The sequence below is a fragment of the Rhinopithecus roxellana genome, chromosome 22, assembly GCF_007565055.1.
Source record: "Rhinopithecus roxellana isolate Shanxi Qingling chromosome 22, ASM756505v1, whole genome shotgun sequence".
NCBI classification, from domain to species: domain Eukaryota; kingdom Metazoa; phylum Chordata; class Mammalia; order Primates; family Cercopithecidae; genus Rhinopithecus; species Rhinopithecus roxellana.
The window spans coordinates 9,441,978-9,456,733 of record NC_044570.1 but is presented as its reverse complement, the minus strand read 5'-3'; the positions used below and the strand labels follow the sequence as shown (position 1 = coordinate 9,456,733).

The 14,756-nt window shown below is 36.4% G+C and overlaps 1 protein-coding gene across 16 annotated transcripts in view; it reads left to right on the top strand.

Annotated features, from left to right (window-relative positions):
- UTY (ubiquitously transcribed tetratricopeptide repeat containing, Y-linked) overlaps window positions 1-14,756 on the top strand; it is a 229,739-nt gene that overhangs the window by 111,436 nt on the left and 103,547 nt on the right. For 3 of the 16 annotated variants that reach the window (XM_030926239.1, XM_010356767.2, XM_030926242.1), the window contains exons 11-15: window positions 4,485-4,583; window positions 5,045-5,264; window positions 7,057-7,149; window positions 9,018-9,113; window positions 9,642-10,037. In XM_030926239.1, the coding sequence (XP_030782099.1) occupies window positions 4,485-4,583; window positions 5,045-5,264; window positions 7,057-7,149; window positions 9,018-9,113; window positions 9,642-10,037 (904 nt within the window). Of the gene's footprint in view, window positions 1-4,484; window positions 4,584-5,044; window positions 5,265-5,802; window positions 5,938-6,399; window positions 6,556-7,056; window positions 7,150-9,017; window positions 9,114-9,641; window positions 10,038-14,756 lie in introns of all 16 variants that reach the window. The other 13 variants (XM_030926241.1, XM_010356777.2, XM_030926237.1 and 10 more) reach the window with 10 other exon arrangements.

Genomic DNA, 14,756 nt, shown 5'->3' with positions numbered 1-14,756 from the left:
TTTCTTTTTTTGAAACATAGTCTGGCTCTCGCTCTGTTGCCCAGGGTGGAATGCAGTGGTGTGATCTCTGCTCACTGCAACCTCTGCCTTCCAGGCTTAAATGATTCTCATACCTCAGCCTCCCGAGTAGCTGGGACTACAGGAGTGTGCCTCCATGCCTGGGTGATTTTTGTGTTTAGTAGAATTGTGGTGTCGCCATCACATTTTCTTAATCTGAGTAGAGTTATTGCTAACTTTTAAAGAGTCTTAAACATTACCATCACATAATAATCACTAATAGTTTTTCAATTTAGTATTTAAATTGTGTTTCCTTTGATATCTAGTATTTTAAAAAATATTGAACAAAACCCCAAATTTTATCTGTCAGTCATCAGTAGAAATTTGCTGTTCATAATCTTGGCTGGTGATTTCTATATTAATATGAAAATGTTTTTATTAATCATAGCCCTCAGATTACAGTGCTAGTGGAAAATCTAGAGGAAATGTGTAAGTTATTATTGTTTGTTATGGTAGGAACATAAAAATTTTTAGTAACCCAGACATTTTTTCTCCCTATTTTTCTTGACCACAGGGTGAGTTTTGAGTTTTTCTGTATGCTTAGCACTTTATGAAGCAAATTAAATCAGACACATAAATATTAATTGGTGTCTCAGTTTTTACTTGACTATTGAGAAGATTCGATTATACCTGTCAGGCATCTTTTCAAAACAAGGTTGTATCTTAATTTAATTGCCCTAATTTGTTTCAGTGGTAAATTTTAGTTTTGTTTATACATAGGGTAGCTTATTTTGTGTAACTTTGACATGCAGTCGCATTCGAATTTAGTTTTTCTGTTAACTTTAGTTGTGTACAGTGTTTCATTTTTTTTTTTTTTTGAAAGTTAGGAAAGCATATTTATATTAAAGGGAGACTATTGTTAGGATTATTCCTTATTTAAAATATTGGTCATCTGTTAATGATAAATAATAATAATGAAGTTAATGCTTTGCGGTAGAGTTTTCGTAATGAAGAACTCTAGGGTTTGTAAAATAATTTGACCTTACATTACTTGTAATACAAAACTTGAGAGTTCCAAACTTTGACTTGATCCACCATTCAAATTCAGGAGAAGCTGAATCTTTTTTATATCTGCATTGCACAACAAAGTGTTTTGAGCAAACTGGCTTTATTACTCAATGGAATCGTTCTATTACTAAATAGAGCAAGTGAACTAAGTAAGTAGTGTTTAGGCTTAGAGCTAGCACTGTTACATACTATTAGCTTTTGCACAGTGTATGCCTTAATACAATAACATTAAAAGAGGTTAATTACCAAAAGGGGCAGGTGTAAACTCTGGTCTATGGCATTTTTATTGTATTTGAGCAATTCTTTTTACTGTAAATAGAAAGACTATGAACCAGGACATTTTTTTGCTTTTTTTTTTTCAAGAATAAGATACGTTGCATGTTTTGTTATAGCACCGAAATGTCTCATTATGGTAAATGATGGTTGTAATTGTTTACTTCTTGTAGAATTTTATAAGATAATATAATGAAAGATGCTTAAAATTACCGTCTCAGGCTCATGCCTGCAATCCCCGCACTTTGGGAGGCCAAGGAGCCTGGATTGCTTGAATTCGGGAGTCAAATACCAGCCTGAGCAAAATGGTGAAACCCTGTCTCTACCCAAAATACCAAAATTAGCTGGGTGTGTGGTCTCAGCTACTGGGAAGGCTGAGGTTGAGAGGATTGTTGAAAGATGCAGTGAGGTGTGATCTTGCCACTACACACCAGCCTGGTTGACAAAATGAGACCCTGTCTCAAAAAAATAAAATGAAGGCCAGGTGCAGTAGCACACACCTGTCTGTAATCCATCACTTAGGGAGGCCAAGGCAGGTGGACCATGAGGTCAGGAGTTGGAGACCATCCTGGCCAACGTGGTGAAACCCTGTCTCTACTAAAAATACAAAAATCAGCTGGGCGTGGTGGTGCATGCTTATAGTCCCAGCTGCTTGGGAGGCTGAGGCAGGAGAATCATGTGAACCTGGGAGGCAGAGGTGGCGGTAAGCTGAGATTGTGCCATTGCACTCCAGCCTGGGTGACAGAGTGAGACCCTGTCTCAAAAAAAATAAAGTAAAATAAAATAAAATTATAGTTTCAATAATAAACTTTTATAGCTCTGTAAGGAAAGTAGTATTCACGAAGGTCTTTCCCTGAGTCATATGAATGTAAGGCATTTGGATGTGGTTTGGTTTTAACCTTTTTAGCTAAAATTTTCAAACATTACAGAATACTTTCTTGACTTCTCAGATGAAGGTAATTAACCAGCTTTGGTTTCATGGAAATTTTTTTCTCTGCTTTTTTTTCCAGTCTCATCTACTGCCTTCTGATTTAATGCTTCTAATGTAATTTGTGCTGAAAAAATGATTTGCTAAAAGTTATACTTAAAAAGTTCTTAAAGCTCTGCATAAGGACATTGGGTGTTAGTAAGACACAGGCATCTGATAATTTGTCATTATTTAGGGCTGTGTTGAATATTAATTTAGCTTTTCAATTGGAATGTACATATCAAAGTGAAATGGGGATGCTGTATTACATTTTTACGTAATGACACCGGTTATTGCCTCAGTTAAAATAGTCTCCTGGAGTCACAGAACTGTGTAATGTTAAATTTGGAAGAGATTAGGGGAGTAAACCTTTGTTCACTCTCATTTTATGGATGTAGGAAGTAAGTCCAGAGGAATAAAATGTTTTCCTCAAGGTGCCATGTAATTATTATCAGAGAAAGAGTTGCCACTCAAATTTACCCTGTGCTTTTTGTATTACTCTGGATTATCACAGAGGAACCTAGACACATTGCATTAGAGGGAAAGTATTTGGTGACTGGACTCAGATCTGTGTTTTGGTGCATTGGCTTTCTAGTTTTCACTTTTTGGAAATGGAATTGGAAAATGTTGATCTGAGAAAATACTGCTATTTCTTTCTTTCAGCATTAGCCAGATTTGTCTGACAATCTGAAATTGGTTTGAAGAAAATTTCTGTCTTTTCTATTAACATTCATGTTCTTTCTGGTGTCTGTCGCTGTTAACATTGTTATTAAGTATCTTCTTCATCTCACCACTCCCCTCCTACACTGCAGTTTGTATGCATCCTCTAAATATCTGTTTCAGTTACTGTCATTTCTTGTATTTCCCAGCCCATTAATGACTCATTCTGTAGACATGTTTCTGCACCTCCCTTGTAGGCATCTGTGTTCTTAAATCACTCTCCCATATGAGTAAATTCCACATTAAAATCTCTGACTTTAAGTTAGCTTATAATTCAGTACCACATCTGGTTCTTTTTACTGAGCATTACCAAAGTCCTCACATCACATCTAAATTGGCATTTTTAAAAACCCTCTTCGTGGTGTTCTCTAGCAACTTTCCTGATTTGTGTGTGTGTGTTTTCTTTTTTCATTTTTAAGTGATACTGCCATTTTCCCACTGAACCAAGGTTAAAACAATTGCCCCCTGACCCCTACTCTGTAATCACATCATCACATCTTCATTAATCATTAGGTTTGATTATTTTCCCCCATCTTTTTCTTTCTTGCCATTTCTGTTTTTTCCCGTATTATTCTTTACCAGTGTCTGTATATGGTTTTGTCTGCCCGTATTTATTTTCATTTTAATCATATTACTTGCCCTTTAAACTGCATATCTCAAGTTGATAGCCTAGATTTAAAATTTTCCATTTGTAGGTTCAGTAATATTTGCACATATTTTCCAAACCTGTATGAAATGCCTCTTCTCATGTTTTCTGTTTTAATCTGTGGTTCCCAGCTGTTTGGGATACACAAATTAGAAGAGATTGAGTAATCAACCTATAGTACCTGTACCACTAAAGATATTGAAGGATTTTTGCTGTTTTGTATCATCTAATGTCATAGTAAAGTGAAATTATACAGATGGTTTCTTGGTAACATATGCACACACATGGAATTCCTCCATCATAAAGAATATAAAGTTAAAAACTTTATGTGTAGAGAACTACATGTTGATAATCATTTTTACAATAGATTTACTTTTTTCAACAAGTCACACAGTTAACGAAGAATGATAGTGTTCTGAGTGTTATTAAATGGAAGGGGAATATTAAATACTAATATAAAAGTCATTATCAAAGATATTTTTCTCTTTATATTTAACTATATTCTTATGATGTAAGAAGCCTGAGGTCAGACTGTGTAAATAGAGAGCTTTATGTTTAACCCTCAATATTATAGTATTGAAGAAATCTCCAATAGTTTCAGAAGAGTTTATTAATATAACATGTACTAGCTCTTTCAAGACAGTATTTAACATCTAATTACAATAGAGATTAAAATAAATCACATTGATAATCATATATACACACATATATATGGTTGCCCATTATTTTTTCTTCTTTGGAATACAGTTCATCTTTTTGGCAAATAAATTATTCATGGAATTGTATTTATTTATTTATATTTTTTCCTTTTAGGTGTTACTCAAGTATTGGGAAAGTTCAGGATGCCTTTATATCTTACAGGCAATCTATTGATAAATCAGAAGCAAGTGCAGATACATGGTGTTCAATAGGGTAAGGCTATGTATATAAAAGCAATAGAAGTTCGCTTGATATACTGGATGATTGAAACGTCTAATATACTGTATAGTAATATAAAATTAACTGGCTGGAAGTAGTAGTGGCTCATGCCTATAGTCCCAGTACTTTGGGAAGCTGAGGCTGGTTGAACTCTTTAGTCCAGGATTTCAGGACCAGCCTGAGCAATATAGTAAGACACCATTTCCATGAAAGATGGAAAAAAAAAAAAAAAAAAAAGCCAGGCATGGTGGCATGTCCTATAAAGTCCCAGCTACGCAGGAGGCTGAGGTGGGAGGATTGCTTGAGCTGGGGAGGTCAAGGGTGTGGTGAGCCTTGGAAACGCCACTTCACTCCAGTCTGGGCAACAGAGTGAGATGCTTGCTGTCTCAGAAAAACAGAAAAATAAACAAAAGAAAGTAACCAGTTAAATTTGACAGCATTCTTTTTCTTTCCAGTGTGTTGTATCAGCAGCAAAATCAGCCTATGGATGCTTTACAGGCCTATATTTGTGCTGTACAATTGGACCATGGGCATGCAGCAGCCTGGATGGACCTAGGTACTCTCTATGAATCCTGCAATCAACCTCAGGATGCCATTAAATGCTACCTAAATGCAACTAGAAGCAAACGTTGTAGTAATACCTCTACGCTTGCTGCAAGAATTAAATTTCTACAGGTAAAAATCTTAAATAGTATATTTTAAATGACACATATATGCCTATAATAATTGGCAGGAGAAGGGTGGCTGGCATGTTTGTCTATTTGTGTTTTGATGTTACCTTGTTTCCATACTTTGTAATATTTTGTGGTATTATTTTTCATTTAATTTTAAGTGAAATATGCAGTATGTAAACTAAGTTCTTTTGCACATTTATTGATGCATATTTATATTTTACATTAATATGCGTGAACTTTTTCAGTGTGCTATCTACATTTTGTTTCATAGCATTGTAGAGAAAATAACACAAATGCCATTTTTCACTCTTGCTTAAAATTTCATGAGAAGATACCTATGAGAACTGAAAAACAGAGCTTGTCTTTGTTCTGATTATCACAAGAATATTCTAGTTGCCCTTCTTATATTTAACATCTACCTAAAATCCCCAAATTTAGAATTTTTTTTTAAATACCTATAACACTGTGGAAGATTTTGTGGACTTGCTCTTACTCAAGTAGGCTTGTGTTAAATTTGCTTTTCACATAATTTTTCCTAGGCTCAGTTGTGTAACCTTCCACAAAGTAGTCTACAGAATAAAACTAAATTACTTCCTAGTATTGAGGAGGCATGGAGCCTACCAATCCCCGCAGAGCTTACCTCCAGGCAGGGTGCCATGAACACAGCACAGCAGGTGAGAAGTTGGGTTATATTCTGTAGGTGCCCAGCTTTAAGGGTTTTTTTTTTTTTTCACTCTTTAGTAATCAAATTTATTTCACTAAGACTTTAAAATAGAGAAATATTTTTAATTAAAAAATAAAACTTTTTTAATTCCAAAAAGTTTTAGAAAATCAAAATAAAATTCCCTCTGATATGGGAAGAAATACGGGTGTCAGTTTAAAACCTTTGTATATTCTCATGATTTGAAAGTTAATTCTTAAGTGACTTTTCTATAGTTGTTTATTAAGTTTAAAAGATGAAACTTTTCTAAAGAAGACACACATTGCTCCCTTGATGATTCATTTGATTATAATTTTGAATAATTGCCATCAATGATGTCCACATAGTGTTGAAAAGTATATAAAGTTTTATAATTTGAAGGAGTGAATTAGGAATATGTAGAACCATATTTTTGTCTAACTTCTGTGATCCTTAGGCTTATAGAGCTTATGATCCAAATACCGAACCTGTATTAAACCACAGTCAAACACCAATTTTACAGCAATCCTTGTCACTACACATGATTACTTCTAGCCAAGTAGAAGGCCTGTCCAGTCCTGCTAAGAAGAAAAGAACATCTAGTCCAACAAAGGTATATATACATTTTAGAGATATGGAAAATCCCAATCAAAAATGAAACTAACTCTTCTGAAATTGTGCCTGGACTGTATTTTAAGCTTGTGGACATCAGAAAGTGAAGCAGTATTTCTATTCCATAATCTTTGCATCACATTAAATATAGAAGGTAGGGAAAAGTTTGTGTTCATCATGTCATTCTATTCATTTCCCTGCTTTTACAGTTTTAACATAGTTTTTACCATCACTTCTGACGTTGAAATAAATTGAATGTTGAATAGGAGTAAACCACTTTTCTACCTTTTTGAGACCTAACTTAAATATGGGCCTTTTTTTCTGAATGTGTACATTTATGAATTAATTGTGCATTTTTAATAATTTTAATGATTTAAAAGGATAAGTCATATGTATACGTATATATATACCTATTCCAATTCCTTGTCACTTGGTTCTCACTAGTCATAACTAGAAGTGTATGAAATTAAGCAAATAATCTTTTACAATACATTTTCCTTAGAATGGTTCTGATAACTGGAATGTTGTCCAGAGTCTTTCACATCATCCAGTACAGCAAGTTTATTCGTTGTGTTTGACACCACAGAAATTACAGGTATGAATTTCTTTGACAATCTTTCCCCAATTTGAAAGCAGTAAAAACAGTAAACATTGTTTTTTAGGTATTAAGTGTCAAATTGAATGACGGTTAACTAAGTTAATATGAATGTAATTAAAATGAGCCTACATTTTCCAGAATAATAGGAATTAGAATCCATTTTGTGAGAGGAGAGGAAACTTAGATTACATAAGGTGAGGGACCTTCCAGTTTCTGTCTCTAACCACCTATTTTTAGTTTTTATGGACTAGCAATGTTAACAGTTTTTTTCTAGAGATGTTAAGTTCCTGCGTGTACAAACAAATATGTTTGTGTATTGCTTTTTTTTTGAGACAGTCTTGCTTTGTTGCCCAGGCTGAAGTGTCGTGGCATGATATCAGCTCACTGCTCACAGCTCACAGCTTACGATATCAACTCCACCTCCTGGGTTCAGGCGATTCTCCTGCCTCAGCCTCCCGAAATACCTGGTACTATAGGCATGTGCCACCTTGCCCAGCTAAATTTTTTTTATTTTTAGTAGAGACAAGTTTTCACCGTGTTGGTCAGGCTGGTCTCGAACTCCCGACCTCAAATGATCTGCCTACCTTGGTGTCCCAAAGTGCTCAGATTACAGGTGTGAGCCACTGCGCCTGGCAAAGTCTCTCTTGTGTGTATTTTGTTTTTTTGTTTTTTTGGGTTTTTTGAGACAGGGTTTCACTCTTGTTGCCCAGGGTGGAGTGCGATGGTATGATCTCCAGTTCTCTCTTTTTAAAATAGAATTGTAGGAACACTTTTACATATATTTTAGGATCTCAGTTTTTTTGGATCTTCCTGTGTCTGTGTATTGCTTCTCTATTCTTTTATTTATGATTGCATGGGGCAAATCCATTATTTAAACAGATCCCAACTATTGGTCATTTACATGTTTTTCAGTAATTCTGTTACAAATAATGTTGCATTAAGCACTTTTATTATAATACATTTTAAGCTAAATAGCTTTGTCTTTGAATTTTTATTTCTCCATAATACATTTAACTAAAATCACACAAAACAGCTTTCCTCAGAATTTTAGATTTTACTGCCTTTTTCAGACTTTTTTTTTTTTTTTTTGAGACAGTCTTGCGCTGTTGCCATGCTGGAGTGCAGTGACATGCGATCTCAGTTCACTGCAACCTCTGCCTTCCAGGTTCAAGGGATTCTCCTGCCTCAGCCTCCCAAGTAGCTGGGATTACAGGTGTGTGCAACCACACCCAGCTAATTTTTGTATTTTTAGTAGAGATGGGGTTTCTCCATGTTGGCCAGGATGGTCTCAGTCTCCCGACCTCGTGATCTGTCCTCCTCGGCCTCCCAAAGTGCTCATATTACAGGTGTGAGCCGCCATGCCCGGCCACTTTTTCACACTTCTTAAAGGATTTTGAGCTTGACTAACATTGGTTAAGAATCACTATTGTGGCCGGACATCGTGGCTCACGCCTGTAATCCCAGTGCTTTGGGAGGCCAAGACAGGTGGATCACAGGGTCAAGAGGTCGAGACCATCCTGTCTAACAAGGTGAAACCCTGTCTCCACTAAAAATACAAAAAATTAGCCGGGCATGGTGGCACATGCCTGTAGTCCCAGCTACTCGGAAGGCTCAGGCAGGAGAATGGCATGATCCCAGGCGGTGGAGGTTACAGTGCAGCAGAGATTGTACCACTGCACTCCAGCCTGAGCGACAGAGCGAGACTCCATCTCAAAAAAAAATCGCTATCTTAACATTGTTTAGGAATTGCTGTCTTTCATCGTGTAAAGGTTCTATCTGTATAGTCTTTTTAGTGAGGAATTGCCTTATATTGTCTGAAAATTTAGATTAAACTTTGATTGTATTCGCCTCTTTTCTTCTTCTAGCACTTGGAACAACTGCGTGCAAATAGAGATAATTTAAGTCCAGCACAGAAGCGTCAGCTGGAACAGTTAGAAAGTCAGTTTGTCTTAATGCAGCAAGTATGTATAATATTTTTATTTTCTCTAAAATTTATCAACATGTTGAGAATATTTCTTTACTACAATATCATTTTAGAGGATATTAGTGCTAACTTATAGTTTCTGTGTATACTTCATGGAATGTTTATATCTGAGTTTCACATACGTATTAGTAATGGTCAAATTTTTTAAAAAGGAAATATACTCAGATTAACTTAGAACCAAATTATTGATTTGAAGGATTTGACAGGAATGTAAATTGAATGGAAATTTGAAATCTTCTGTTTCATGACAGAAAAAAAGCTTGTAAGTTTTTGAATCATTATTTGTAATTTTTATCTGCTTTATTTTGCCCTTGAGCTGTTAATAAAGGGCTGTTTCTTTATATATTGAAACACCTTTCTTCTTTGTGTAGAAATTATATTTTAAAGTGAATCTATTGTCGAAGTATGTTTTTTAAAATAGAGACATGAAATGTTATATGAAATTAGAGTTGTATGAACTACACATTTTCTAAGTCACAGCAGTGTTTCTTTTTTGTTTTTGAAGGTGAGACACAAAGGAGTTGCTCAGGTACGAACTACTGGAATTCATAATGGGGCAATAGCTGATTCGTCACTGCCTACAAACTCTGTCTCTGATCCACAACCCCATGCTGCTCTGACCAGAGTATCTAGCGTCTCTCAGCCTGGAGTTCACCCTGCTTGCGTTGAAAAACTTTTGTCCAGTGGAGCTTTTTCTGCAGGCTGTATTTCTTGTGGCACATCAAAAATTCTAGGAAGTACAGACACTGTCTTGCTAGGCAGTAACTGTATAGCAGGAAGTGAAAGTAATGGAAATGTGCCTTACCTGCAGCAGAATACACACACTCTACCTCATAACCATACAGACCTGAACAGCAGCATAGAAGAGCCATGGAGAAAACAACTATCTCACTCCGCTCAGGTAAAAAAAGGACTAGAGGCTTTCTTGGCTCTTATATAGTATAGTTTATCTTTATTTAGTTTGTGTACATTCTAAGAAGAAAAGATAGAAATTTAAAGAATGTCTTTGTCTTTAAAAAGTAATTTAAGTAATTGATAATCTTATAAAACTTTTAAGTGGTACCAAGATCATTACAGGCCTACCTTGGATATCTTACAGGTTTCGTGCAAGACAACTGCAATAAAGTGAGTTCATAATAAAGCCAATCACACTAATTTAGCTTCATTTTTTAGTGCATATAAAAGGTATGTTTACAATATACTGTGTCAGTTTGCAATTACAGTTTCTATAAGCAAACAGCATATACATCTTAATTTGAAAATATTCTATTGCTTAAAAAAGAAAGCCTGTGATCATTAAGCAAGTCATAATTTTTTTTGCTGGTGGAGGGTCTTTCCTCTGTGGTGATGACTGCTGACGGATCAGGATGGTGTTTGCTGATGGAGTGGCTGTGACCTCTTAAGACAACAATGATAGTTGCTACTGTGATCCTCGCTCCCTCCCTTCTTTACTTCGTTCCTCTCTCTCTTCCCTCCCTCTTTCTCTCTTTCCCTCCCTCCCTCCCTCCCTTTTTTTGAGATAGACTCTCACTCTGTTGCCCAGGCTGTGCAATGGGGCTATCTTGGCTTACTGTAACCTCTGCCTCCTAGATTCAAGTAATTCTGCCTCAGCCTCCCAAGTAGCTGGGACTGCACTACCACTTCTGACTAATTTTTGTAATTTTAGTAGAGATGGAGTTTCACCATGTTGGTCAGACTGGTCTCAAACTCCTGACCTCAAGTGAACTGCCCACCTTGGCCTCCCAAAGTGCTGGGATTACAGGCATGAGCCACTGTGCCCAACCGACTCTTTCTTTCTTGAAAGACTTCTTTGTAGGATGCCATGCTATTTGATGTTTTACCAATGATAGAACTTCTTTCAAAGTTAAAGTCATTCCTCTTGAACTTTGCCACTGCCTTTATCAAATAAGTTTATATATTCCAAGTCGTTTGTTTTTATCACAGTAGTGTTCACAGCATTTCCCCAGGAGTAGATTTCCTCTCAGAAAACCACTTTGTTTTCTCATCCCTGAGAAAGCAACTTCTAATCCATTTGAAATATTTTGTGTGATTGCAGCAATTCAGTTACTTCTTCACACTTCACTTATCAAATTGTCTTGCCATTTCTACATCTGTAATTCCTTCCTCAACTGAAGTCTTGAACTCTTGAAAGTCATCCATGAGGACTGGAATCAACTTCTTCCACATTCATTTTGACCTCGTCCCATGAATCGTGAATGTCCTTAATGACATGTTGAGTGATAGTGAATCCATTTCAGAAAGTTTTCTGTTTCCTTTGCTTAACTTTATTAGAGAATTGCTGTCTGCGTTAGTTATATATAGACTTATGAAATGAAAAGTATTTCTTAGATAATAAGACTTAAAGTCAAAATTACTTCTTGGTCCATGAGCTGCAGAGTAGATACTGTGTTAGGCATGAAGACAAATTTAATCTCTTTTTACATCTGTCAGAGCTCTTGAATGACCAAGTGCATATTTAATGAGAAGTATTATATTGAAAGGAATCCCTTTTTCTGAGTAGTACCTATCCATATAGACTTAAAATATCCAGTAAACCATGCTGTCAACAGATGGGCTATCACACAGGCTTTGTTATCCCATTTATAAAGCACAGTCAGTGTGGATTTAGTATACTGCATTAAGGCTATGGGATTTTCAGAATGATAATGAGCATTGCCTTCAGCTTATAGTCACCAGCCTCCTTAGCTTTTAACAAGGGTGTCAGTCTGTCTTTTTGAGGCCTTGGAACCAGGCGTTAACTTATCTCTAGTTAGAAAAGTCCTAAATCACATCATCTTCTATTATAAGGCTGTTTCATCTTCACTGAAAATCTGTTGTTTAGTGTAGCCACCTTCATTTGTGATATTAGCTAGGTCTTCTGGATAACTTACTGCTTTACCTTGCACTTAATTATATTATGGAGAAGGCTTCTTTCCTTGTACCTCATAAACCAGCTTCTGCTGGCTTCAGAGTTTTCTTCTGCAGCTTCTTCACCACAGTCAGCATTCATAGATGTGAAGGAGGGGTTTAGACCCTTTCTCTGGGTTAGGCTTTGGCTTAAGGGAATGTTGTCAGTGATGAGAGCCTTTATGCAGACCACTAAAACTTTCTTTGTATCATCAATAAGGTGGTTTTGCTTTCTTAACATTTGTATGTCCACGGGAGTAGTAGTTTTACTTTCCTTGGCCTTCACAACTCAGCTAACTGGTGCAAGAGGGCTCACTTTGCGACTGTCTTAGCTTTGGACATGCCTTCCTCACTAACTTTAATTGTTCCAGCTTTGGATTTAAAGGGAGAGATGTGGCTTGATGCAGTGGCTCAGGACTTTAATTACACACTGTGAGAGGCCAAGTCAGGAAGATTGCTTGACCCCGGGAGTTGGAGACCAGCCTGGACAACATAACAAGACCCCCTCTGTACCAAAACTTCAAAAATATAGCAGGGCATAATGGCATGTGCCTGCATTCCCAGACACTTGGAAGAGAGGGTTGCTTGAGCACAGGAGGACAAGGCTGCAGTGAGCTGAGATTGCACCACTGCACTCCAGCGTAGGTGACAGAGTGAGACCCTGTTTCAAAAATAAATAAATAAATACCCATAGTAAAACTTCTTTCAAAATTATGAGTTAATCCACAAATCTCAGGTGAGAGATATGCAACTCTTCCTTTCATTCAAATATTTGGAGGCCATTGTAAGGTTTATTAAGTGGCCTAATTTAATATTTTTGTGTCTCAGGGAATATGGAGGTCTGAAGAGAGGGAGAAAAATAGAAGGACTAGATGGTGTAGCAGTTAGAACACAGAACATTTATTAATTTAAGTTTGCTGCCCTGTCTGTGGTGCCCCAAACAATGAAAATGATAACATCAAAGATCCCTGATTACAAATCAGTGATATAATATGAAAAAGTTTAAAACAATTGAGAGAGTTACAGAGATGCAAAGTGAATACATTATGTTGGAAAAGTGGTACAGGTGGACTTGCTTGCTTGATATCCAGGGTTTTTCCACATACCTTCAATTTGTAGTAAATATAGTATCTTTGAAGTTCAGTAAAGCAAAACACAATAAAATGAGGTATGTCTGGACTACATGGTAATTCAGTCTGTGCACGTAAGTTTATTTGAAATGTTATAAATTCACAGTACTGTTTTCTGTGTGGTTTCAGTTACCTGGAGACAACTGCAGGCCATATTACATGGAAAGTTCCAGAAATAAACAATACATACGTTTTAAATTTCTTTCCATTCGGGGTGGTGTCATGAAATCTTGTTTTGTTCCTCTCCATTCGACCAGGATGTAAATCATCACTTTGTTCAGCATATCAACACTGTACATGTTACCTACCCTTTATTCACTTAGTTGCTGTCCCTCAGTTATCAAATCAAAAAAAAAAAAAATATTGAGAATTCAGGACTATTGACGGTTTGAGGCATCCAATGAGGGTCTAGGAATATATCCCCTACAAATATGAGGGACTGTTATAATTAATAATTATAAAGCTAGTGTACAGAAAAAAAAAATTTTTTTACTTTACAGTTACACCAAATCTCATCGCTATTTCAGTAAGGCATAATGACACATTTTAGAAGGTTATCCTCAGGTAATATTTGCACATATTTCCTGGAGAATGCCACTACTATGCAAGCTGTTCAATATTTATTCTAATGGGAGGAAAGGACTAGCAAAATTTAAATTACCATTAATTGTAATACAGGGTGACATGATTAAGTACCTTGGGAGGTCTAACACATTAGAGACTCAGACAATTGAAGGAAAAAGCGCAGGTAAGGAGTGGCTGGAGAGTAGCTTATGAAAAGGTAGTACAGCAGGACAAGCCACAGACAAAACCCCTCTTACACTGAGTTAAAGAAGGAAGGGCTTTATTCGACCAGGAGCTTAGACAGGACTCACGTCTCCAACCACCAAGCTCTCCAAGTGAGCAATTCCTGTCGCTTTTAAGGGCTCTCACCTCTCAAAGTGAGAGGGTTGTGATCAGTTGAGCAAACAGAGGGTACATGATGGGGGACTGCATGCACCGGTAATCAGAAAGGAACAGGACAGGGACTTTCACAATGCTTTTCCATACAATGTCTAGAATCTATAGATAACATAATCAGTTAGGTCGGGAGCCAATCTTTAACCAGGCCCAGGTGCGGCACTGGCTGTCTCCCTGTGGATTTCATTTCTGTCTTTTAATTCTTTGGAGGCAGAAATTGGCCATAAGACAATATGAGGGGTGGTTTCCTCATTAGTAGAATGAAAGTGAGGCCTCAGTGCAGGACCTCAGTGCAGCTTTATCTGATGGCACAGTAAAGCTATTAAGGTTTTGATATAGAGATATGAATTTCTTGAAACTTTTTTTATTTTTATTGATTAATATACTTTATTTTTTAGAGCCATGTTGATATATAGAAAAATTACACAAAAAGTACAAAAGCTCCCATTCCTTTCCTTATCTCTCACGGTTTCTCCTATTAGTCATGTGTTCTAGTTACAGAAGTCTCTCAAGTTCTTGTTTGTCTGAGAAAATTTTTTCCCTGGTTTTTTAATGATAATTTTGCTGAAATTCCAGTTTGAGTTTTCCTTTAATACTTCAAACATTTCTGTCTACTCTCTCTT